Here is a 25,825-nt window from a genome sequence, read left to right as displayed (position 1 = left end):
TACAACCGTGCAAGACATTTGACTACCGGCAAGTCCCCCTTCGAGGTCGTCTACGGTTTCAACCCGTTGTCCCCATTGGACATTCTACCTCTTCCACTACAAGACCGCACCAACATGGACGCGAGTGCACGCGCGACCTACCTCAAGAAGATGCATGAAGAGACAAGGAACACCATTGAGCGCCAAGTACAACGACTCGCAACCAAGCTCAACATCAACAACCAACCCATGATATTCGACATTGGAGATCTCGTGTGGCTACACCTTCGCAAGGACCGCTTCCCCAACGAACGCAAGTCCAAACTACTACCTCGAGCCGATGGACCCTTCAACGTGCTAGCACGCTACAACAAGAACGCCTACAAGATCGACCTCCCACGCGACAAGTACAACGTGAGCGACATCTTCAATGTCAAGGATCTCTCACCATACCATGGTGATGAAGCTTTCGATCCGAGGTCGGATCTTTCCCAAGGGGGGGGGGGATGATGCGGAGCATCCCACGATCATCCCCATGGACGTGCCTACATATCCCATGACACTACTTGGACCTATGACAAGAGCTCGAGCAAAGGCTATCGAAGATAAGGTGAACTCGCTCCTCTCCGAACTCCCACTCCCTACTTATGAGACATGGCTACTACCTCATGCGGAGACTCTATGTGTGATCAGGTGTTTGGAGGAGAGTCACGGATCATCTACACCCATTGGACAAGACGGCGAGGATACCAAGTTCAACGGACAAGGAGAAGGCCCGCTCGAAACTCCCAGTCATTGGATGACCGACCCCGACAGGACGTCCGATGCCTAGAAGCTCCAAACGACCAACCAAGCCCCATCCTTCGCACGCTACAGCGGCCAGACGACCGACGCCGACCGGACGTCCAACACCTCCCATTGCCCAGACGACCGAGCCTCTCCGGACGACCGGCACAACCACTCCCGAGCCAAAACAGCGGAAGAACGGAGACTTCCGGATGACCGGACGACCGGACAACCGACATTTCCTATCCAGAACCAAAACATCGGACGCCTAACCGGCACCGGACGTCCGGACTCTCGTGACCCTTCGAACGACCGGTGACCGTCGGACGTCCGACGCATGTGCGTTCGCCCGAGTGTTGGGTCAAGCCACTTACCCTTTCACCCCCCTTAGACTATAAATAGACTTCTCCCACCTCATAGCTAGGGTCAATGTTGATTTAGCACATTTGTGAGAGAGTGCCTCGCTCATCCATCCGGATCTACTCCTTTGCGAGGGACCGACACCTCTTCGGAGAAGATCCACTTGGATTCAAGACCTCCATTCGAAGAAGACCATCTTCAAGACCTCCTCATTGAGAAGAACCAGTTACCCTATGTATCGTCCTTTGTCGGACTTGGATCTTGCATCACCTTGTGCCTCGATGATCTAGCGCATGTGTGACTTTATTCTTGTTGGTTGAGTGTTCTCTCGTGTTTTTCCCTCGTTCCCATCCTCGTGTTCTTCGTCTTCCTCGTAGGGATCCGCTCCAAACGTGAAAGATCGACCTCTAGGGTTTTACCTACATCACAGCTCCTGCACACAAAGAACAAATACCTGCAACCCGATGTAAGAGAGGGTTTGTCAATCCCTCACAAGTAAAAGGATAGGTAAAATTGTAGTAGATTGGATAAATAGATCTCGTGGGAATGCGAGATAAAATAAATAAATAAATAAATAAATAAATATTGCAGCAAGGTATTTTTTTTGTTTTTGGATTAATAGATCTGAAAATAAAAGCAAATAAAAATAGATCTCGAAAGCAAATATGATAAAGAAGAGACCGAGGGCCGTAGATTTCACTAGTGGCTTCTCTCGAGAAAAATAGCATACGGTGGGAAAAACAAATTACTGTTGGGCAATTGATAGAACTTCAAATAATCATGACGATATCCATGCAAAGATCATTATATAGGCATCACCTCCAAGATTAGTAGACCGACTCCTACCTGCGTCTACTACTATTACTCCACACATCGACCACTATCCAGCTGCATCTGGTGTGTTAAGTTCATGGAAAAACAGAGTAATGCAATAAGAATGATGACATGATGTAGAAAAGATCTATTTATGTAGAAATAGACCCCATCTAGTTATCCTTAATGGCAATGATACATACGTGCTGGTTCCCCTTCTGTCACAGGGATCAAGCACTGTAAGATCGAACCCATCACAAAGCACCTCTTCCCATGGCAAGAAAAATCGATCTAGTCGGCTTAACCAAAGATTTGAAGAAGAAATACGAGGCTATAAGTAAGACTCAAATAACTTTCATGGATAAACACATAGATCTGATCATAAACTCAAAGTTCATCGGATCCCAACAAACACACCGCAAAAAGAGTTACATCAAATAGATCTCCAAGAGACCATTGTATTGAGAATCAAAAGAGAGAGAGGAATCCATCTAGCTACTCACTACGGACCCGTAGGTCTACAATGAACTACTCATGCATGATCGGAGAGGCACCAATGAGTATGATGAACCCCTCTGTGATGGTGTCTATGGAACTTGCGGTGGCTGGAATTGATTTTTGTCGACTCCCTTAGGGTTTCTGGAATATTGGGGTATTTATAGAGCAAAAGAGGCGGTGCGAGGGGGCACCGAGGTGGGCACATCCCAGCTAGGCGCGCCTGGGCCCCCAGGCGCGCCCTAGTGGGTTGTTCTCCCCTCGGAGCACCCCTCAGGTACTTTCTTGGCCCATCGTGTGTCCTCTGCTCCAGAAAAAATCACCAAAAATTTCGCTGTGTTTGGACTCCATTTGGTATTGATTTCCTGCAAAGTAAAAAAACAAGCAAAAACAGCAACTGTCCCTGGGCACTATGTCAATAGATTAGTTCCAAAAATGATATAAAGTTGCTATAAAATGATTGTAAAACATCCAAGAATGATAATATAACATCATGGAACGATCAAAAATTATAGATACGTAGGAGATGTATCAATCCATTGCATGGCAATCCCTACTCCTGGCATTGATATCAATTGATAAGCATCTCCATAGCCCGTTGATTAGCCACGTCGATGTGAGACTTTCTTACTTTTTGTGTTTTTTATGTTTACCCCTATCATCGTACTCTATTACACTCATAGAGCTATGTCCATGGCTTGCGCTCATGTATTGCGTGGGGGTTCTTAAAGCTGAAGCGCATTAAAAAGTATGAACCAATTGCTCGGCTTGTCATCGGGGTTGTACATGATGAATACTTTGTGTTAAGAAGATGGAGCATGACAAGACTATATGATTTTGTAGGGATAACGTTCTTTAACATTGATATTTTGAAAGACATGATTGTTTGTTGGGATGCCTGAGTATTGATGTCTTTATGTCAAATTATATACTATTGCTTTGAATCACTTATGTCTTAATATTCATGCCATGATTAGATTACATGATCAAGATTATGCTAGGTAGCATTCCACATCAAAAATGTCTTTTTTATCATTTACCTACTCGAGGTCGAGAAGGAATTAAGCTTGGGGATGTTGATATGTCTCCATAGTATCTATAATTTTTTATTGTTCCATGCCAATATTATACAACTTTTACATACCTTTGGCAACATTTTATATTACTTTTGGGACTAACATATTGATCCAGTGCCCAGTGTCAGTTCTTGTTTGTTGCATGTTTTTTTGTTCCACGGAATATCCATATCAAACAAAGTCCAAACACAATAAAAATTTACAGAGAATTATTTTGGAATATACTTGATTTTGGGGAGGTGGAATCAACACAAACGGAGGCCCACGGCCTCCACTGCCCACCAGGGTGCGTCTGGGCCCCCTGTAGCACGATGGTAACTAGTGGGCACACCGTAAGTCGGCTGGGGCTCTTCTTCAGCCGCAAGGAAGCTTATATCCGGAAACAAATCGTGTTAAATTTCAGCACAATCGGAGTTACTGATCTCCAGATATTTAAGAATCGATGAAGGGCTCGAAAATAGGAACTTGAAACAGAAGAGGAGAGAGGGATCCAATCTCGGAGGGCCTCTCACCCCTCCGGTGCCATGGAGACCATGGACCAGAGGGGGGAACTCTCCTCCCATCTAGGGGGGAGGCCAAGGAAGAAGGAGAAGAAGGAGGGCGGCTCTCTCCCCCTCTCTCCCGATGGCGCCGGAGCGCCGCCGAGACAAGGATCGTGACGGCGCTACACTAACAACTCCGCCGCCATAAATACCAATGCTCTTCCCCTCTATGCAGCGGTGTAACCTCTCTATTCCCGCTATGATTCTCTACTTAAACATGGTTCTTAACACTATATATTATTATCCAATGATATGTGGTTATCCTATAATGTTTGAGTAGATCTGTTTTGTCCTATGGGTTGATTGATGATCATGATTGGTTTGAGTTGTATATTTTATTTTGGTGTTGACTTATGGTGTCCTCCATATCGCGCAAACGTGAGGGATCCCTGATATAGGGTGTTGCAATATGTTCATTATTCCCTTACGTTGGGTGGCTAGAGTGAAAGAAGCTTACGCCCGAGTAAGGGGGTTGTTGCGTATGGGATAAAGAGAACTTGATACTTAATGCTATGGTTGGGTTTTACCTTAATGATCTTTGGTAGTTGCGGATGCTTGCTAGAGTCCCAATCATAAGTGCATATGATCCAAGTACCGAAAGTGTCATGGTTTTGTCAGATGCGTTAAAGAGATGTGTCCGGAATTCAACGACGACGGGTCTATCTTTGAAGAGCAGGACTTTGCCAGATGCATCAAAGAGATGCGGCCCTTGGCATGTAAACTTGCACAGGAGTTGGACCTGTCAAGTATCGGGCGGCTTATGACAACAACAATGCTCGTATTAAGCCGCCGACACATGAGATTGTGGACTTAACCCCTCAAAGGTGTAAGCATATCTTTGTCCCTGATATTGACCCTTCTCTTATTCTTAACGATGAGGCGACCTTTGAGGTGTTAACTGCCATGGCCAGCATTAACTGCTCTGGCAATGGCGTCCAAAAACATTGAGGCGGTGTTTGATTGGGGCAGGTTAGGTGCCCGCTCCTTCCTCTGTGCCCGCTGAGGCTGGCGGGGTTGAGCCGCCGCTGACTTCCATGCATGTCCAGGTTTAACTGAGGATTCACCCTTGCATCTGGAGTGCTTGGCCCTGCCCCTGGTGTGTTAAATAAATTCATGGGCTCATAATGCTAACACAGGCGGGTCTAGTGCCTCCTACGAAGAACTGTGTTAGAGGGATTCTGATCCAGACTTAAACGCCAAGCTTCTGTCATCACGCGCTCCGAGTGAGTCACGATCTGAGCCCGTTCCGCTGCCATCCTGGTATTCTCTGCGTTGATATCCTCCTGGGACTTAGTGATCTCCCCCTGAATCTTTACAATATCTGCATTGCCTTTTGCTTGATTTGCTATAGTAACCTCCATCGCTAGCAAAGTTGTCAGAGTGCCCAAGAGATCTGATAAAATCTGAGTCTGTGGCCTATCTGAGCCACCAGCACCGGCTGTCGCAGCAGCAATTGAGCCCGATATCATAGCCGCAATTGTTGATGAATTGAGAGGGCCCTATGCCAGCCATGAAGATAGCAGCCCTCCATAGTGGCTCATAGGGGTCCGGAATACGGTCACCATCGAAATAGCCCCCAAGCCCGTCGTCTTGAAGCTGATAGATGGGTTTCGTTTCTCCGGTCAAGGACTCATCACTTGCGTAGATGAGAGTCTCTCCTCTAGATACAGAATCTTCCGCGAGCTCCTTGCCTTGTGCGAAACCAACGAAAACATGCTTCTGGCCGGGTTGAACCCGAGCGGGTTGCGCGCGCCGAGCCGGCTCGACGATGTCGGTGCAGACGTCCGACTCAGGCTCTGATCCGCCGATTTTGCCGATGAAGACATGAATCCCGCTGAAGGGGACCCGGTACCCGTACTCGATTGAGTCGGCCTCGGGGCCGCAACCAGCGTCGTACATGTAGAGCTTGCCGCGGTGACTCTTAGTCATCCTGCCAATGGCGTATCCCTTGATCCCTAGGAAAGAGACCTTCAAGAAGTCGAAACCATCATGCGCTGGCCCCATGGTGGGCGCCAACTGTCGTGGTTTTCTCACGGCAGATGCCCTCGTGAAAGGACTTAGGTGCGAGGCCATGTCTACGGTGATTAGCTTAAAGGGATTGAGCGGGACGAGAGACACGAGTTTACCCAGGTTCGGCCCCTCACTATCGAGGCAAAAGCCTACGTCCTGATTTGTGTTGTATTGATTGAGTACTGATTACAAGGGAACGGTATTGCTTAACCTGGCTATCAATCGATTGTAACTTTTGTTTACCCGCCGTAGGGGCTCGCCTTTATATACACAAGTCGAGGTCCTGGGCTTACAAGTATCCGGGTCGGCTTATACTTCATAACCAATGCCGGCTCTACATCATCTTTCCTTCTTTGACAAGTCTCCATCGGGTGTCTTACACCTCCAGGTCACGCGCCACCTCCGGGTCTTGGGCCTTCAGCTGGCCCGCCTCGTAAGCCACCTCTAGGCTCTCAGGTTTTGGCTTCTTGGGCCTGCCTAAGCTTCATTGTTGAGTCACCAACAGTGTAACCCGACCCCTCATGGGCAGGTCACACCATGGAGTTATATCCCAATAGAAAGTATGTTAGCTCTGCCTCTTCCTCATATAAAATTGCAATAATGATTACCGGTCTAGTTATCGACTTCCTAGGGATAAATCTTTCTCTTGATTACAAAAAGCTTTCTACTAAACTAGTAAATTTATTATCTTGCAATTTATTCATAGTTTTATTCTCGCAAAGTACTTCTAGTTTTATTCTTGTTCTAGGTAAAGCAAAACGTTAAGTGTGCGTAGAGTTGTATCGGTGGTCTATAGAACTTGAGGGAATATTTGTTCTACTTTAGCTCCTCGTTAGGTTCGACGCTCTTATTTATCAAAAAAGGCTACACACGATCCCCTATACTTGTGGGTTATCAATATACTAATTTATAGCAGATCTTTGGAGGAACATTTGGAACATTTATGTGTTATTTTTATTGCTCTACATGATGCACATTTGTTTGGTAACCTTGGGAAGTGCACCCTTTGCACAGACCAAGTATCTTTTCTTGGCTATGTTGTTACTCCATAGGGAATTGAAGTTGATAAAGTCAAGATTGAAGCTATTGGAAGTTGGCCGTAGCCCTAAACGGTCACACAAGTGAGGAATTTTCCACCACAAGAAATATGGCAACTTGCAACCATCAATATTGGTCACTGAATGGTAAATGTTTTTCATTTACAAACTTTTGTGACCAAAAATAGTTGGTCAAAAGCTTGCCGTCTTTAATGAAACTTAACAACCTTTGTGTGAAATGGTCGTACAAGGCAAAGGCCAAAATAAAAGGTTGTTGGTTCTACGACAAATTATTTTGGTCACTTGCAACATGCCCACACCACGTCAGATCCAACGTGGTAAGCTAATGTGGCAAAATTGTGACCAAATGAATTGGTCGTTGATTAGAATCAGCCTAGTCTAGTCCAGCCGTCTACATGGGCCGAGCGCAACAATTCTGCCCATTTATTATTTGGTCGTGCCCAATAATTCAGCCCATTTATTATTTGGCCAAGCCCAATAATTCATCCAATTTATTATTTGTTTTCCTAATAATTTTGTTCAGCCACATGGGCCAAGCCCAACAATTCGGTCTTTTATTTTGCTTTGACGTGGCCTTTTTGGCTCTAGAGTTTCAGATTTTATTTTATTTTCAAGAAAAGGGTCCACTAGTCTGATGGATCCCAATTGTTAGGTTCTAATAAGTGGGTCCCAGGTGGCTAATATTTTAAAATAATACAATTTTTTATTAATTTTCAAAAATAGTAGGTCGACTATGTGAGAAAATGGGGCATGCACCTATCAGCTTGTTGTAAGCCAATTAGTTCCAGTCGGCCTACTGTAAGCCAATTAGTTCCAGTCGGCAAACAGTTAGCCGATAGGAGTGGGCAGGAGCCCAATCGCCTTGCTGTTAGCCGACATGGTACTAATCGGCCTACTCTTGGCCGGCTGGATCCAGTCGGACACCAGATGGCTGACGATGTATTATTTTTGGAAAATAATAATTCAGCGTAATTTCTAAGAATTAATAAAAAATGTATTATTTAAAAAATAGCTCCTAGGTGTCAAGGTTATATTCCTCAGATTTCAATGATCCAATAAATAAATAACCAATAATTAGACGATGCTTCAAACAAAGAACAACTAAATATCATGAAAACATGGTTCACATCATGAATACAATCAAACAGAGCCAAACTTGGCACATTGCAATCAAACATGGTTCACATGAGGTTTATTTTTTTCGAATATGCATGAGTGTGCATATCATATATTAAAGAAGAAAGGCATAGAAAGCCTCCACCACAATTACACGGTTTTGTTACATATTACTCCTCACTCATCTCCCACCTCTCCACTCTAGTAAAGAAGGGAGTTACATTCCCTTTCATTAGCCCGGCCGATGCCCACAGTTGGCCCTCATGCCTCACTCGCCCTAGTAGATACTCCAAGCAAGGGCGCGCCCCTTCAAAAACAATAGCATTCCTATGCTTCCACAACTCCCACCAGATTAGAGCAATAATAGTTCTAAGATCACATGAGGTTTACAATCAGAACTAGTTCACATCAGGTAACACAACTAAAAAATCCAAAAAAAATAACTAGCCATACAAGTATAACTAGCTCCAATGAGCTAGAACTTTATGATTCTCCCAACTTCTTCGTCCTAGATCTCACGACGAAACATGAATGAAGGACAACGTCTGCAAGTTATCAAACAAAATGGTTTGGAACAAAGTAAAGGCAAATCTAACAGCATGTTAACTTGTAGGCAGTCCGTGAGCATAAATAAGAGTAAAACAAGCAAAATGAGGAATAGAAATCAGCGGATACAAGTAGTAACTAACAGCAACAAGTAAATACTATTCTACATCAGGTTTACATTCCTATAAATGAGACATTTTTATCATTTAAGCATAGAACGACAAGGTAAACAACATTTTGGTGTTTGAAACAAAGAACCAGAATTTCAATGTTTGGGCACCAAAAAATTTATTTCAGTAGATCATATGTTATTTAAATCAACCCCTAAGGAGAGACACTTTGTCACCAATATTATGCAACATCTGTAGAATCTTAACCTCGTAAACATGCACTATGGAATTTGCACCTCAAAGAACTATATATATTTATCGGGTTTAATTAGCACATAGAAGCCAAATACTAGTAATTGATGTTTAGTACACAAAGACATGATTCAGCTAAGTAGACAAGAAGATGACTATCAGTGCATAAACCTAACCATAAATAGCACATGATTTGTATACGTAACTCTTGTGTTCAAGAACTTGATTAGAAAGCAGTACCCAAAAGAAGGTAGCAAGCAAACATTTCACTTCTGAAGATAGGAAACCTAGATCAGCACCTTCACCATGATCGCAAGTTTGACCTGGGTATGCATACTGCAAAAACAAAGGGCATTTGATTAGGCATAGGAAAATAGCAGTTTAAATCAGCTAATGTATATTCTGTAGCACATAATTCAACATCATGCAAATGTACTATAGACACTAAAATAAGAAAACACATACCGACATTGTTATATATAGTTGTGCTAGGGAATTTCGAAATGTAAATCAAATGCAAATAGGAAGAACACCAAGATTGGTTTCTATACAAAGATAAACTACAGCCAAAGGAAGGGTAACAGATGAAGAAAAAATCCTGACATACAAAGGTAAGCTCAACACACAGAATAAAATGAGTGGAACTTCAGTATAGCCTCTAAATTGTCATGTTCACATATTAAAAGTAAGCTCAACATAAGCATAAAACTTTTGTTTGGCACCACCACATTAGAAGACACTTTTCTTCTTCACTATCATCAGAACACGCCTAATTAGACTTGCTAACACGAACATAGGATCAACTCACAAACTTAAACTGTTACACAGGAGGATAAACAATCATGTACTTATTTCCTACAAAGCATGAAGTTGAGCTTGTTGCTAGTAAAACTTGGGGCATAAAGAGGAAAAACAAAGCAATAGTTTAGGCTTGGTGTTAACTAACAGACACTGTAAATCAATAGCATATTAAGCACCAATTTTCTCGGATGCAGAGAGAAGAGGAGCAAAACAACACAGAGAGGTGTTACATTTTTCATACTTGTAGATGATGTTTGCACCCAAGGAAGATACATGGGGCTAGCCTTGCATGTGTGCTTGCTTCACCGGTCCATGCATCACTGTAGCTGGCAAGCAAGTAGGCATCATCGACATCTATTCCTGGCAACAGAGAAAGAATCAAAACAAAAAATATTAGACCATAATATGACACCAGACCATAGATCAGTAACTTTAAATCACAAAGTATATCGACAACACCATAAAATAGTCCCAGACCCTAGTGTTATTTGAGTATGCCGAATGTAGTTTATTTTCATGATTTGTTGTGTATGCATGATAAATACGAAAACACCGAAGGGCACAATACAATCGTAATATACATTCATTATTACAATAGCTGTTGATGCCACAAGAACCCCTACTGTAGAATTTGGTATTGAGTTGTAACTAAAAAATATCTATAAACGAAGATACAATACAATCCTACTTCACATTCACTATCATCAAAGAAACCCGTGATGTTACAAGCTTCCGTACCCTCAAAATTCAGCACTTGACTTGATGTCCAGAGAAATATAAATTGAAATAAACTAGAGCAGGGAATAAGAAATAGAGCATCTACATGTTACTTGCCATGTTTCGCAATCTACGAACCCTAGGAGAACAAACATAAATAGTGAGTCCACGCTAAGAGTTTGAGGCACATACGCCCGAGCCGTTGTTGAAGTAGGTGATCAGAACAATCACACCCTGAGACAAAAAAGCAACAATAGCTACATCATGAGAAACAGCTAAACACACCAGAAAAACAAAACTTGAAGAAATAATTATCTATCTGCAAGAGAAACTCTACCATGAGGAGGATGGCTTACCAAGAAACTGAACTTAGATATAAAACTTTGTAATGCTAAAGTTTTAGCTAATAGGGATTACAGAATTTAAATGGGAAAAATTCTTCTAGTTGCAGTTATCACGGATAGAACAGTTTATAGTCTAGAAACATTTTCAATCAAAGACACAGCCTAGAACACATCAATTTGGAGGTGCGGGTTATATACAATCAGACATCTCATGTTTTATACTACTCATTATAATTCCACTGATCTACGGACTCAAGGTGGAACTTGTCAATAGCATTTGAGGGGCACAAGCTAATCCACAATGGCAGCAGAACTAACATTCATAGCATCATCATCGATTTTGCAAGAGCAATCATGATGTTGCTTCCCATGAGGCATGGAGGAGGATCTTTACGATAACCATAGCAGTACCTCGTCTTCACCTACTAATCCTCATCATTTCTGCCAACATGCAATCGTATGAACAACATTCAACATGTTATCTACACAGAGAAGAGACAAATCGTATGCTTCTACAAGCAAGTCGAAGGTAGTACCCAACACTGGAGTGACTACATTATTCATCGGCTTTTCCGCGAACACCCTCACAACCTTCTTGAACGCACTTACCCGAGTAGTGCAATGTGCCTTGTTGGGGCCAGCGGCACAAATCTGTAACCTGATAATGGATCACACATGATTGTGTCAGTCATTTTAATCCACCAGTCAATATTTTTTGCATCTGAAACCATGGTAACTGATACATAAAACAATTGATTACTAGCAGGAAAACTGTAAACAAATCAACGCGTCCTCATATTCATCATGAAAGTTCAATACTTCAAATTCTTTAGAGGAGCAGCAGTGAGCAGTTATGTTTTCACTCTAAATCCAGAGGACACCATGCATTGATACGGGGCTCGTAGATGAAGCTAAGAGTACAAACTAACCAGCAACCCAACAGTTCATATGAAACAATCATTTTTCGACGATTACCTACTGGCGTGCCTTGTCTAAGACGATGAGGTCCCCGACGAACTTCGGGTCGCCATCCTCCTTGGCCTTGTCCTTGGCGGCCACCACCCGAGTAGTCCACGTGTCATCGCCTCCATGGGTGCCTGCAAACAGAGAGAGAGAGACTCAGGTAGTGAAATCCTGATAGAGAGAGAGTGGGAGAAAAGAGAGACAGCCAGATCCGGCGAACCCTAGGAAGGAGCTGGAGGGAGATGAACTCTCCGGGAAGAGACTGCTATCATGTTTTGTGCAAGGGACCAACGGGAGGCGGCAAGGTCAGAGACGGCAGGCGGCCAGAGCTAGCCGAGGGGAAGGAGGCATGCGGAGGGTGGCTTGACCATGAGATGCAGGCCGACGGCAAGGACCTCCTCCAACAGAAGAGTAGGGCGTCAAGCAGGAGGTCATGGGCGTGGACGTGGCTGGCGGCGCAAGCTCCAGCCGGTCATGGATGTGCGTCGGCTCGTCGAGGTGGGCAGGGAGCCGGGGCGAGGGACGCTCTTCGGCCATCGGTCGTGCGCTGGCGGGGAGAGCAGCAGGGGCCGAAGGTCATGCGCCGGCTGGTGGCAGAGGTGCCCGTTGATGGAGGGGGCATGGAGGTGCGTGGGCCACCAGTGGTGGCGGCACTTGGTCTTGGCCCAGACGAGTTCCCTAGTGGCTATAGTTTGGGGCTGGGGTTGGGGGGCTCAGGATCCTCGGTCCTCATCGCGACGCATGGGAAGGGATTGGGATTGGGGATTTGCGTCGGGTGGGTGGATGGAGTAATAAGAGCATGGTTAATTGTATAGCCAACTGCTGGCTATAAGCCATTGTCATGTCATCTATAGCCCATCTTATAGCCAATATGTACAATAATTGATTAGAAGAGTGTACTATTTTTTTATTATATGGCCCACCTTTCACTCTCACAAAGTGCCTAGGAGCACGTGCTAGAGCTGGCTCTTCACCAAGAGCCCGCTTTCCTTCTCTCTCTTCTTCTCTTTCCTCCAACTAAGTAAGAATATATTAGTTTATTTTTTATAGCCAGCTGACTCAGCTCTATTGTACTTGCTCTAACCTAATGGGAAGTAAACGGCGGGGATGGGAGGGGGTTTAGGGCTGGCGGATGGATCGAATTTGATTGGGTTGGATTTGGAAGGAGATTAATGCGGGGTTTTGTGGGCTGGGAGAGAGGGGGTGGAGAAGGAGGTTGCAAATTTGAGATTGGAGGAGTGGGAGGGTGTCACACCCTGATTTTCATACCACATCATTTAAGTTAATTAAGCATGGAAATTTATACCAACAAAAACTTTTGTTTAATTTGGCTTTATTTTGATCTGGGTTTCTATTGATATTTTCAAAGTGCTCTTAAATCGAATAAATTCCCTAATTCTTATACTCCATCTTGTTGCTCCAAAACCATGTCCAATGATAATACCATGTGTATAGGACAAAAAAGTATTCTCTTACGAAAATAATTTGGCCAAAAAGTATTTTGTAAATTAGGTTTTCCAAAAAAAAAACTTAGTTAAGGCTTGAACTACAAGTACTTAATTTAGGTTGAGAAAAATCTTTCAAAAATTATATTTCAATCCTATTAGCCATAGGACTCCCTGAAACCACAAAAATATTATTTTAAAAGTTATTTTGCTATTTTATTTAAAGGTTTTTCTTAAGGCAAAAAAATATTCTTTAATAGGTTAAAATTATTTAATGTTTTAAAAATATTTGATAAAAAATAGGGAAGCTCAGTGGACATATATTGTCCATATATATGAGTTTCAACACATGGTCATGTTCAAAATATTGGTCAAATCCCTCAGAAACCCTTTCTAGATATTTCAATCTTTTGAAATATTTGCCAAGGAAATTTTCTCCATAAATTCCAAGAAAATTCTACCATGTCGCAATTGCCGAGTTTGATGCTCTTGCCAAGTCTCATGTCATGGAGAACAAGTTAACCCCATCAAACCCCCTCAAAATCCTCTCTACTGATTTTCAAGTTTGTTGCACTATCAAGTTTGTCCAAATGTGCTCAAATTTGGTAAACTTGCTCAAATTGCCTATTCTTACAACTATACCAAGTGGTGCATGGAGGAGAGTAGTGCATCATAGTCATATCTTGCCAAAATCATTTCTGCACATTTCTAGGGTTAAAAATAATTGCAATGTCAAGTTTCACCATCTGAGCTAATATTTTACAAAAAGCCTATTTGGCCTTGTTACACATTCCTGTTAATTTTCCGATCAATTGGATTCTTCTAGATATCCCAAAACAACATCAAACATCTTCTGGTGAATTTTCCAATGTTACTTTGACCCCTTCCACTATTTTCCATGAGCTCAAATTTTTACCAGAGCTCTCCCTAGTCATCTTCTACCTCCACTAATTCTTGCAAGGTCATGGACGAATAATTGGTGGATGAAAACCCCACTTATCCTCTCTGGACAACCACTATTCCCCATCTTTCTTCACCTCCCCTCCCATCTAGTGGCTCCCCAAGGCATCCAAGGCCATGCCCACCTTGTTTACCCTCCCCTAGAACCACTAGACACAAAAGGACACGCCCATGGCACTAAAATAATGCCATGGCATGCCGAGCTCGTGCTCTAGAGCATGCTACAGTGCTCTCCCGCACTGTAGCACACCCATTCCAAGACTCCCCATCGACCTTGGGCGCTAGGATCGTGTCCCCCGAGACCACCTCGACGTCCTCTACATGCCATGTTGTAGGGCCCCTCCTCCCTCGCCCTCCTACTCCCCGTGTACAGCTCGCCCGAGCACCGCCCGTGAGCTCCGTCCGTGGTGCACCTGGCATGTCTATTTAAAGCCTCCCCTAGTGCCCATCCAGACACCCTCTGCTCTATGTCTCTCCCGTACACCTCCCGGACCAGACCACTCCATTTCCTATGCCCTCCATCCACCTCCATGGTCGAAGTGCCGCCGTCGGCCTCCGCCTAAATTCACGTCACCCGAGCCCCCTCCTCTCCACCTCTCGGTTTCATTGCATTGACACCGCCCCCACAGAGCTCCCCTACACTCTGGTTACTCCTCCTGGTGGCCGTAGTGCCATGCCCGTCATCGCTGTCCACCTCCATGGCTGACGCCACGCTCAGCCTCGGTCTTCCTGGAACCCCAGGCCGGCCAGAGAGGTGCGGCCCTCTTCCCCGAGCTCGTCGGTGCATCGGGCACCCACAGGGGTGCCCCTGGTGGCCGGGACGGGCTCTCCCCACATCCCCTGCCTTTGCTCTGTTCTAGCGGGGGGTAGGAGATGACCTGACCGCTGGGCCCTGCACATCATCGACCCAGCGGGCGGGCCCCATCCTCTTAAGTGAAGGCGGACCAGGGGAAGCCGCCGCCCTCACGTGGAAGTGCACTCCTGGGTTGCGCCTTCGATGCCACCCCACCTTCCCGACCAAAAATATTGCATACATGTATGTTTATGAGGTGATTTCTAATGCAAACTATGCAATAATTTATTTATGTGATCCCGGACAAAAATACTTCACAAACTTTTGTGTCATTTCTAATTGCAGGGGTATGGTACATTTGTACAATCCACATATGAAGATAAGGGAAAAATTCGACCCATGGGTGGCCGCGCCCATGGGCACCCGACCCGAATGGGTAGGGTATGGGTCGGCATATTCACCCATGGGTAAGCCCGATGGGTAACCCGATTAGTCACGGGTAGGGCATGGGTACGAGGTCCTGCCCATGGGTCACCCGATGGGTCGCCCGATTAGCTGACATGTGGGCCATTTATATCTAAATAGTAGTAGTAGGCTAGTCTCCCGCAGTCCAGCCCACAGTCCCCGGCCCAGTCCAGTAAGTCAGCACCTAGGTTTTACGAGGCAGAGAAGCCAGTGCTGCCAACCCCGTCCTCCACTCCTCCCCGCGCAGGCGGCGCAGCCAACGCACAAACCTAGCCGCCCCACTCCTCTCGCCCCTCCCAGTCCCATCGGCAAGCCGCCGCCGCCGCCCACTGTCCGACGCCGTCGCAGGCTGCCGGATCCCCGCGGCCGCCATCCTCCTGGGCCATAGGATCCCCGTTGCCTCCATCCTCGCGGGGACGTAGGATCCCCCCTGCAGGCCGCCTCCATCCTTGCTAGATCTACGGCCAAGCACCACCTCCGCCTCCATCCCTCGAGCAGCAGGCTCACCGCGCCGGAGCAGCAACACCGCCAGCTCTGCATCAATCCGGTCCAACCGGAGCAGCACCACCGCCATCCTCGTTCTTCCTCCAAGGCATCACCGCACCGGACCAGCACCGAGGCCATCATCAAGCCGGAGCAGCACCGAGGCCATCACCGCGCCCTCCTTCTGTCTCACCAAGGTTTGCAACAGTAGAACAATTCCCAACCTTTTCTATTCACTTTACATCAGTATAATAGATGAGAGATGAGTTCAACTAAGTAATTTTGTGTGGTCTTGTATAGATGAGTTCACCAGTGGATAGTTTCTCGGCGCCGGGAGTGGAAAGCTCAGCTGTGCATGGAACTCAACATGACAAGTCATCCACTCCACAAGGTACAGATGGCATCGAGGCTGAGACGACCCAAGGTACTGGTACAGATACTGAACAACCTAAAAGGAGGAAACTTACATCTGAAGTATGGAATGAGTTTCATAAAGAATTTATTGGTGGGAGATGGCAAGCTCAATGCATGTATTGTAAAAAATGGCTTAGTGCAGCAAGCACAGGTGGCACCACACATTTGAACAACCATTTGAAAACTTGTTGTGCCAAGAGTGCTCCTGTAGGCCTAAAGCAACAGAAGTTAAGGTTGGCGGCTGCTAGTGGTGGGAAAGTTGAACTCGATAACAATGGGGTTTTTGACCAAGATGTAGCTAGGAAAAATCTTGCCTTAATGATCTGTGTTCATGAATATCCTTTATCGATGGTTGATCATTCTATTTTCCGAATCTTTTGTGCTTCAATGCAACCTTTGTTCAAGGTTGTCTCAAGAAATACCATTAGAAAGGATATCTTGCTTATGCATTCAGCCCAAAAGGAAAAGATGGTGAAATGTTTTGCAAATTTCAAACAACGAGTAGCTGTCACCTCAGACTTGTGGATTGCAGGCCGTCAAAAGAAAGGCTACATGGTTGTTACAGCCCATTTTATTGATGAATCTTTTAATCTAAAGAGCATCATTTTGAGGTATGTTTCGTTAAAGCGAAGCTTTTTTGTATCATTATGAATCTGAACTATTTTGTTAATGATTGTGAAGCTGAACCTGGATGTTTATTGTATATTAGGTTTGCATATGTACCAGCACCACATAATGGTGAAGTTATTTGTCAAGCTTTGCACGAATGTCTTCTTGATTGGCATCTAGAGAGGAAGTTATCCACAGTTACTCTTGACAATTGCACAAGTAATGACAAGGCTATTGATATCTTGATAGATAAGTTGGATACTAAATCACTTATGTTGGAGGGTAAGTATCTGCATATGCGTTGTTGTGCACATATCCTTAATCTGATTGTGAAAGATGGAATGAGTGTCATGGAGAAAGGTATTGCTAGAGTCCGCGATAGTGTTGCATTTTGGCAGGCCACACCTAAAAGGCACAAGAAATTTGAAAAGATGGCACACACTTTAAACATTGACTATTCTAGAAGGTTGTTTTTGGATTGCAAGACTAGGTGGAATTCAACATATCAAATGATATCCATTGCATTACTATACACTGATGTGTTCGAGAAACTAAGAACACGTGAGCTCCTATTCAACTGTTGCCCAACCGTAGAAGATTGGAAATTTGCAAAAGAACTTTGTGCTAGGCTACAAGTTTTCTTTGAGATCACTGAACTATTCTCAGGGACTAAATATGTTACCGCAAATTTGTTCTTCCCCAAAATATCTTCTATTCGTCTAGCAATACGAAAATGGTCTACTAGTGAGCATGTTCCTTTGCAAAAGATGTCTGAGGAAATGAAGACGAAGTTTGAGAAGTATTGGAAAGAAGTCCATGGTCTTATGTCTGTGGCAACAGTCCTTGATCCAAGATATAAGCTTCATATGTTGCAAGCTTTGTTTGGCTCTCTCTATGGGTTTGAACATGCAACTAGAGAAGTGGAGAAAATTAGAAAGTTAATGGGTGATTTGTTGCTAGAATATCAAGCATCTGATGGTGGTGTGGGTACCTCGGAGTCACATGTAGGTGGGAGTATTTCTACCCAAGGTGGTGCTGCAGTAGATGAAATGGAGAATATATTTAAACAATATATGTCCTCGAAGCCTGTTACGAGTGCTTCTCGTGTGCGTACAGAACTAGACTTATATTTGGAAGAGGAAATTATCCATAGGCCAGAGGGTCTTGACATCATCAATTGGTGGCAGTATGCAGGTATCAAGTATCCTACATTGCGAAGAATGGCTCATGATATACTAGCCATTCCTGTAACAACTGTGGCGTCGGAATCTGCCTTCAGTACTAGTGGGAGAATACTAAGTGCACATAGATGTTCACTTGCACCAAACATGACTGAAGCTCTTATGTGTATGCAAGCTTGGTCCCGTGCAGACATGTTAGGTGATAATCTATTTCAATCATGACTCTTCTTTCCATACACAATATTATTTCCTTGCTATATGTTAATATCTAAATCTATGCATCAGGGGATTGCAATTCTACTCTCTTTGCGGACTTTGAAACTCTTCTTAAGGATGACACAGAAATGATGGTAACAGATTCTACTTTTAGCAACTTAGCATGCCTTTTAATCTTATAGATTTTAATGCAAATCTTGTTGTTTACTTTGAATGCTTCTATTTTCTTGTGTTTCAGGAGGTTGATGATCAATCCATCCTAACTAAAGCCTGAAACATGATTGTATGATGTTGCTGCTGCTGCTTGGTTGCGACGAGAAGGCGGACGACCCGGCGTGCTACACTGCTACCTGTTGTTATTTACATTTATCCATGGCTGCTACACTACTACTTCCTACTTCTAGCTTGTTGGCACACAACTACTCAACCTGAACCTTGTATTTGTGCTGCTACTGAACTTTGTATTTCTGCTGCTATTTGTGCACCTGAACCTTGTATCTCTGCTCCTGAACCTTGTATTTGTGCTTCTGAAGACCTGCACCATGTATTTGTGATGCTATTTGTGCTCTTGAACCTTGTATTTGCCTTCCTGATATTGTGTTTTCTAGCTGTTCTACTATATATTCACATTGATGGTTAGTAACTGAAGCTATTTGTGCATTTTTGTCACCGTGTGAACCAATATTTGTTATATGAATTTTGCCACTACTCTGTTGTACACTGTACAAGAACGATATACAGCAGCCCGATGGGTAACCCATCGGGTCGGGTTACCCATCGGGTTCGGGCGTGGGTCTGATCCTTCGCCCATGGGCAGGGTCGTGGGCGACTGGGAAGACCCATTTAGTAATCGGGCATGGGTTTGGTAGACCTCGACCCGGGCAAACCCGACCCGACTGCCAGGTTGAGCATGGTTAATAGTACAGCCAACTGCTGGCTATAAGCCATTGTCATGTCATCTATAGCCCATCTTATAGCCAATATGTACAATAATTGATTAGAAGAGTGTACTATTTTTTTATTATATGGCCCACCTTTCACTCTCACAAAGTGCCTAGGTTCACGTGCTAGAGCTGGCTCTTCACCAAGAGCCCGCTTTCCTTCTCTCTCTTCTTCTCTTTCCTCCAACTAAGTAAGAATATACTAGTTTATTTTTTATAGCCAGCTGACTCAGCTCTATTGTACTTGCTCTAACCTAATGGGAAGTAAACGGCGGGGATGGGAGGGGGTTTAGGGCTGGCGGATGGATCGAATTTGATTGGGTTGGATTTGGAAGGAGATTAATGCGGGGTTTTGTGGGCTGGGCGAGAGGGGGTGGAGAAGGAGGTTGCAGATTTGAGATTGGAGGAGTGGGAGGGTGTCACACCCTGATTTTCATACCACATCATTTAAGTTAATTAAGCATGGAAATTTATACCAACAAAAACTTTTGTTTAATTTGGCTTTATTTTGATCTGGGTTTCTATTGATATTTTCAAAGTGCTCTTAAATCGAATAAATTCCCTAATTCTTATACTCCATCTTGTTGCTCCAAAACCTTGTCCAATGATAATACCATGTGTATAGGACAAAAAAGTATTCTCTTACGAAAATAATTTGGCCAAAAAGTATTTTGTAAATTAGGTTTTCCAAAAAAAAACTTAGTTAAGGCTTGAACTACAAGTACTTAATTTAGGTTGAGAAAAATCTTTCAAAAATTATATTTCAATCCTATTAGCCATAGGACTCCCTGAAACCACAAAAATATTATTTTAAAAGTTATTTTGCTATTTTATTTAAAGGTTTTTCTTAAGGCAAAAAAATATTCTTTAATAGGTTAAAATTATTTAATGTTTTAAAAATATTTGATAAAAAATAGGGAAGCTCAGTGGACATATATTGTCCATATATATGAGTTTCAACACATGGTCATGTTCAAAATATTGGTCAAATCCCTCAGAAACCCTTTCTAGATATTTCAATCTTTTGAAATATTTGCCAAGGAAATTTTCTCCATAAATTCCAAGAAAATTCTACCATGTCGCAATTGCCGAGTTTGATGCTCTTGCCAAGTCTCATGTCATGGAGAACAAGTTAACCCCATCAAACCCCCTCAAAATCCTCTCTACTGATTTTCAAGTTTGTTGCACTATCAAGTTTGTCCAAATGTGCTCAAATTTGGTAAACTTGCTCAAATTGCCTATTCTTACAACTATACCAAGTGGTGCATGGAGGAGAGTAGTGCATCATATTCATATCTTGCCAAAATCATTTCTGCACATTTCTAGGGTTAAAAATAATTGCAATGTCAAGTTTCACCATCTGAGCTAATATTTTACAAAAAGCCTATTTGGCCTTGTTACACATTCCTGTTAATTTTCCGATCAATTGGATTCTTCTAGATATCCCAAAACAACATCAAACATCTTCTGGTGAATTTTCCAATGTTACTTTGACCCCTTCCACTATTTTCCATGAGCTCAAATTTTTACCAGAGCTCTCCCTAGTCATCTTCTACCTCCACTAATTCTTGCAAGGTCATGGACGAATAATTGGTGGATGAAAACCCCACTTATCCTCTCTGGACAACCACTATTCCCCATCTTTCTTCACCTCCCCTCCCATCTAGTGGCTCCCCAAGGCATCCAAGGCCATGCCCACCTTGTTTACCCTCCCCTAGAACCACTAGACACAAAAGGACACGCCCATGGCACTAAAATAATGCCATGGCATGCCGAGCTCGTGCTCTAGAGCATGCTACAGTGCTCTCCCGCACTATAGCACACCCATTCCAAGACTCCCCATCGACCTTGGGCGCTAGGATCGTGTCCCCCGAGACCACCTCGACGTCCTCTACATGCCATGTTGTAGGGCCCCTCCTCCCTCGCCCTCCTACTCCCCGTGTACAGCTCGCCCGAGCACCGCCCGTGAGCTCCGTCCGTGGTGCACCTGGCATGTCTATTTAAAGCCTCCCCTAGTGCCCATCCAGACACCCTCTGCTCTATGTCTCTCCCGTACACCTCCTGGACCAGACCACTCCATTTCCTATGCCCTCCATCCACCTCCATGGTCGAAGTGCCGCCGTCGGCCTCCGCCTAAATTCACGTCACCCGAGCCCCCTCCTCTCCACCTCTCGGTTTCATTGCATTGACACCGCCCCCACAGAGCTCCCCTACACTCTGGTTACTCCTCCTGGTGGCCGTAGTGCCATGCCCGTCATCGCCGTCCACCTCCATGGCTGACGCCACGCTCAGCCTCGGTCTTCCTGGAACCCCAGGCCGGCCAGAGAGGTGCGGCCCTCTTCCCCGAGCTCGCCGGTGCATCGGGCACCCACAGGGGTGCCCCTGGTGGCCGGGACGGGCTCTCCCCACATCCCCTGCCTTTGCTCTGTTCTAGCGGGGGGTAGGAGATGACCTGACCGCTGGGCCCTGCACATCATCGACCCAGCGGGCGGGCCCCATCCTCTTAAGTGAAGGCGGACCAGGGGAAGCCGCCGCCCTCACGTGGAAGCGCACTCCGGGGTTGCGCCTTCGATGCCACCCCACCTTCCCGACCAAAAATATTGCATACATGTATGTTTATGAGGTGATTTCTAATGCAAACTATGCAATAATTTATTTATGTGATCCCGGACAAAAATACTTCACAAACTTTTGTGTCATTTCTAATTGCAGGGGTATGGTACATTTGTACAATCCACATATGAAGATAAGGGAAAAATAGATGTTTAGGTGTTGTTCAAAAAGTCCCCTCACATCACTTTTGGGCCAAGAGAAGATAGAGTCCAAGTCTCTCACGTTCTGGATTCAGATTCGGACTGCACAGACATACCTGACTAAAAACGCCAAGAACTCTTTCATACAGACTCCGAATTTGGTGATTCTTTTTTTGTTGGAAAGTAGATTTCGTTATCCTTCCAACCCAATTGGATTCACCTTAAAACTCATATGGAGCATTGAGTTATCGATGAAACAATCTGACACTGCAACAGAATCCGAGTCAAACTACAAGTCCAAAGGTGTTGCATCACCTCCACTTGGGCCCATGAGCCTTGTATGACCTACGGTTAGTTTTAGGCCCATCTAATAGCTTTTTCCTTGGGATTTGTTTATTTAAAAGTGAGTCATTGCAACTTCGTGTACTTCATTGGTGTCCAACGACCAGGCCAAGACCGCTTCCGGATCGCCACTTTTATCAACACTTCATATATATTCGCAATATTCAGATTGCTTTATCATATTCTTGCTTATTCTTCGATTGCATGTAGGAATAGACCTTCGTGGTCAGGCTGATCGTGCTTCCGACATCGTCAGTAACCTCAGGAGATTGGTTTAGTGATTGCTAAGGCGCAACATCTTGCACATTTGTAGTCGGATCATCAATGTCGACTCCACTAAATCGATAGTTATCATCTCATCGAAAGATCGAAACACCCCGCCTCTATCAAGTGGTATCAGTTTTCAGATTGCTCGGTGAAAATTTCCAGTTTTCCCTGGATTAGATTTATTTTCTTACCTATTGTCCAAGAAAAAACACACAAAAAAAGTTAGATATATTCATCCTTTGTGCTAGACAGTCTGAGCCTTTGTAATTTTCTTTTCATTGTTTACATTATTGAATTATCGGTTGCATCGTCGTGTCGAGTTGCTGGTCTTAGTGTCTAGTTTGTTTAGAGTTTCGAGTTCTACTCACATTAGTCACGTCGTCGTTGCATTGTTATCCCTTCCGATGTCCATCACCCCATCCATCAATTTCCACCAGGTGCTACCCATCATTCATTGTTAGAATCATAGTTGAGGTTGTTCACATGTTCGTTAGATCCAATCTGCATCTTATCTAGTTGTCTTAGAAAGAGGGAGAGAGAAAAAAGACAGAAAAAAAGAGAGAGAAAAAAATGTTAAAAAAAGTCAGAGAAAAAAAAGGAGAGAAAGTAAAAGGAAAAAAGTGTGAGGAAAAAAAAGAGAGAAGAAAAAAACAAAATTCGAATCTATCTAGAGTCAATCTCGTAGCTGAATTCGGATCGGAATCTGTTTTGTGTACTGTTTAGTAAAACAGACATATATTCCTCATACGAAGTCTGTTTTGGCTTCATGAGTACTCAAATTAAAGCTAGAGACGAGCCGCATCTAAATAGTTGCAGAAGCAAGTTCAATATTTGACACCTCAAAATCAGCTTCTAAATAGGTCTTTTGCCCTCCGAAGTTCGCGAACATAGCTTGTTCGGCCAGTTTTAGATATTTTTTTGACTCCTCATATCAACTCGGAATTGAGTGAATATTTTTGCGTTTGAAAGCTTGAGTCAGTGCCATTCTTGAGAAAAAATATTAGAAAATTGGCACAAAATTTTCTAGAGGAAAGTTGGAGAGAAAGTTGTTGGTATATCTTGCTTGGCAGTTGTTTCGCATCATTATCTTTACTGCTGTTGTGATCTTCACTTTTATCTTTTTGTCCAGAGCTACTTATATCCTTTATTGATGCTAGTTGTGCTACGCCCTGACCTCATTAGTGTTCTAGGCTCACGTCTCTAGTCCGGTCTAGCCTAGGACCAGCACAATACCGTAGTTAAGCGTTTATTCAACATTGCATCTCTGAATTGATTATTGCTAATCTTTTGCTACCAAATATTTAACCCTTTCAAACTCCACATATTTCAAACCATGTATACGTACCTTCCCCTAGCAATCAATGTACTCAATCTTCGGAGTTATTTGACACCGCTGGTTGCGTGTCACCACCTGCTGCTTGGTATGAACTTGTAAGATATTGATATTTGCTATACTGTGAGTGTTTAGCACCACATCCTAGTAGTTCATAGGAACATTATTCTCGGATTTTGGTTCTTGTTTTCTACTAACTATGGCAGGTTCTGGAGTTGTTAGTTCTTGGGCTTCATCGATCGTGGGAGATTTGCCACCACATAAGAAAATACAACAACCGTCACAAGAGGAGCAACAACATCAGAATGCACATAATCATGTTAATGTTTTAATGCCACCATTTATTGGTCGTTTTAGGCCTGATTTATATATTGAATTGGAGTACAAAATAAATGTTATATCTTTTTTCCATAATTTTGATGAGCGTGGAAAATTTCAAGCTGCGGTTAGTACTTTCAGTAGCTTTGTTTTAGTTTGGTGGGGTGACTATTTTCTGTTAAACCCTGATTTTATACCTACTACTTGGGATGATTTAAAACCTATCATGAGAGATAGATTCGCTAATCTTTATTATACTCATGGCATGATTAAAAAATTACAACATTTAAAACAAGGAACTGACACGATAACAAAATATTATGATGATTTACAAACTATATTGTTGCACTCATTTTTAGAAGAAAGTGGAGAAGATTTTCTGGATAGATTTTGGGGAGGATTAAACCATGATATTCAAGAGATACAAATTCATGAAGAGTGTTATCCTACGAACCATTTGTTTTGTCTTGCTTGCAAAGCTGAACAGGAAATAAAACGACGTGTTGCCCACAAGGAGAACAAGCGCACGGTGCACATTCCACGTGTTGATACAGATGTTTCTTCAACTACTAGGCGCACTATGACAACCACGTCCATTGTTGCGAGGACTACATCATCTCCACCATGTGACACTTCACCATCGGGAGTGCCTACATCATCTGAGTTGATCATAAGAGGTAATGACAAAGGTCCAGATTTTCCACTTTCACATGAGAATGATGCATGCCTAGTTAACTTGAATACATCATGTGTTGAGTTACCTATTGATTTGGCCACACTACCTATTTTAGAGAATTGTGTTACTGTCATGAATGCGTCATATGATCAAACAACTAAAATACCAACAATTTTGAGTGCACCCATTGAATTAACTATTGATGCAAAAGAACCAATGTTTAATCGTTTTGATATGACCTCTAATCTTGGTGATGATTCTGTGACCATTGACTTATTGCATGTTTGCTTATTTAAGCATATTGTAGCATGTAAATTTGATGCAAGTAACGTTTATTCACCAATGTTAGGATGGTTTAATGATGAACATTGTCAACCTTTTGAAATGAATAAGAGCTTCACTTATATGTGCAAACTGAGTTGCAATATTTTCATGCCTTCTACTTCTTGTGATAATATTGTGTCTTTAGATTTTATGAATTATGAAGGTTACTCATGTATACATGTTTCATATGTGCAAAAACCAAGGGAACTAAAAATGGATGACATACATATACAACATGTACACCTTGTCTCTTTTGTTAACCACATTTCAGATTAAGCAACGCCGAGGACGGCTTTGTTTTCAAGAAGGGGAGGATGATGAGGACATGGCTACCTTA

At 43.5% G+C, this 25,825-nt stretch overlaps 1 protein-coding gene across 8 annotated transcripts; it reads right to left on the bottom strand.

Moving 5' to 3' along the window:
* Positions 1-8,310: 8,310 nt before the first annotated feature.
* LOC119337711 lies at positions 8,311-12,710 on the bottom strand. Of its 8 annotated transcripts, none has more exons than XR_005163562.1 (7): positions 11,981-12,710; positions 11,542-11,663; positions 11,324-11,446; positions 10,768-10,895; positions 10,175-10,304; positions 9,384-9,479; positions 8,311-8,780 (listed from the first exon to the last, which is right to left on the bottom strand). XR_005163562.1 is itself a non-coding variant. In XM_037609870.1 (7 exons), exons 3-7 carry the CDS (start codon positions 11,567-11,569, stop codon positions 8,751-8,753), a joined length of 315 nt encoding a protein of 104 aa, XP_037465767.1. In that variant the 5' UTR covers positions 11,570-11,663; positions 11,981-12,102; positions 12,189-12,703; the 3' UTR covers positions 8,311-8,750. The 8 variants fall into 8 exon arrangements, 1 of the variants encoding a protein (XP_037465767.1); XR_005163564.1 differs by having other exon boundaries at positions 10,186-10,304; positions 11,615-11,663; positions 11,981-12,707; XR_005163560.1 differs by having other exon boundaries at positions 10,186-10,304; positions 11,981-12,705.
* Between the last annotated feature and the right edge of the window lie 13,115 nt (positions 12,711-25,825).

Source organism: Triticum dicoccoides, chromosome 7B, assembly GCF_002162155.2.
Source record: "Triticum dicoccoides isolate Atlit2015 ecotype Zavitan chromosome 7B, WEW_v2.0, whole genome shotgun sequence".
NCBI lineage: Eukaryota > Viridiplantae > Streptophyta > Magnoliopsida > Poales > Poaceae > Triticum > Triticum dicoccoides.
The sequence above is the reverse complement of the archived record's forward strand: the minus strand, read 5'-3'. Positions and strand labels throughout refer to the sequence as shown.

What these genes read in the sequence shown, in the direction of transcription:
- LOC119337711 (XM_037609870.1), bottom strand. Translation starts at nt 11,569, where the DNA reads ATGAATAATGTAGTCACTCCAGTGTTGG. An exon ending in TGTAGTCACTCCAGTGTTGG is followed by an intron (nt 10,896 to 11,541) that starts GTACTACCTTCG and finishes TTTTTGTCTCAG; the next exon opens with GGTGTGATTGTTCTGATCAC. An exon ending in ACTTCAACAACGGCTCGGGC is followed by an intron (nt 10,305 to 10,853) that starts GTATGTGCCTCA and finishes CTCTGTTGCCAG; the next exon opens with GAATAGATGTCGATGATGCC.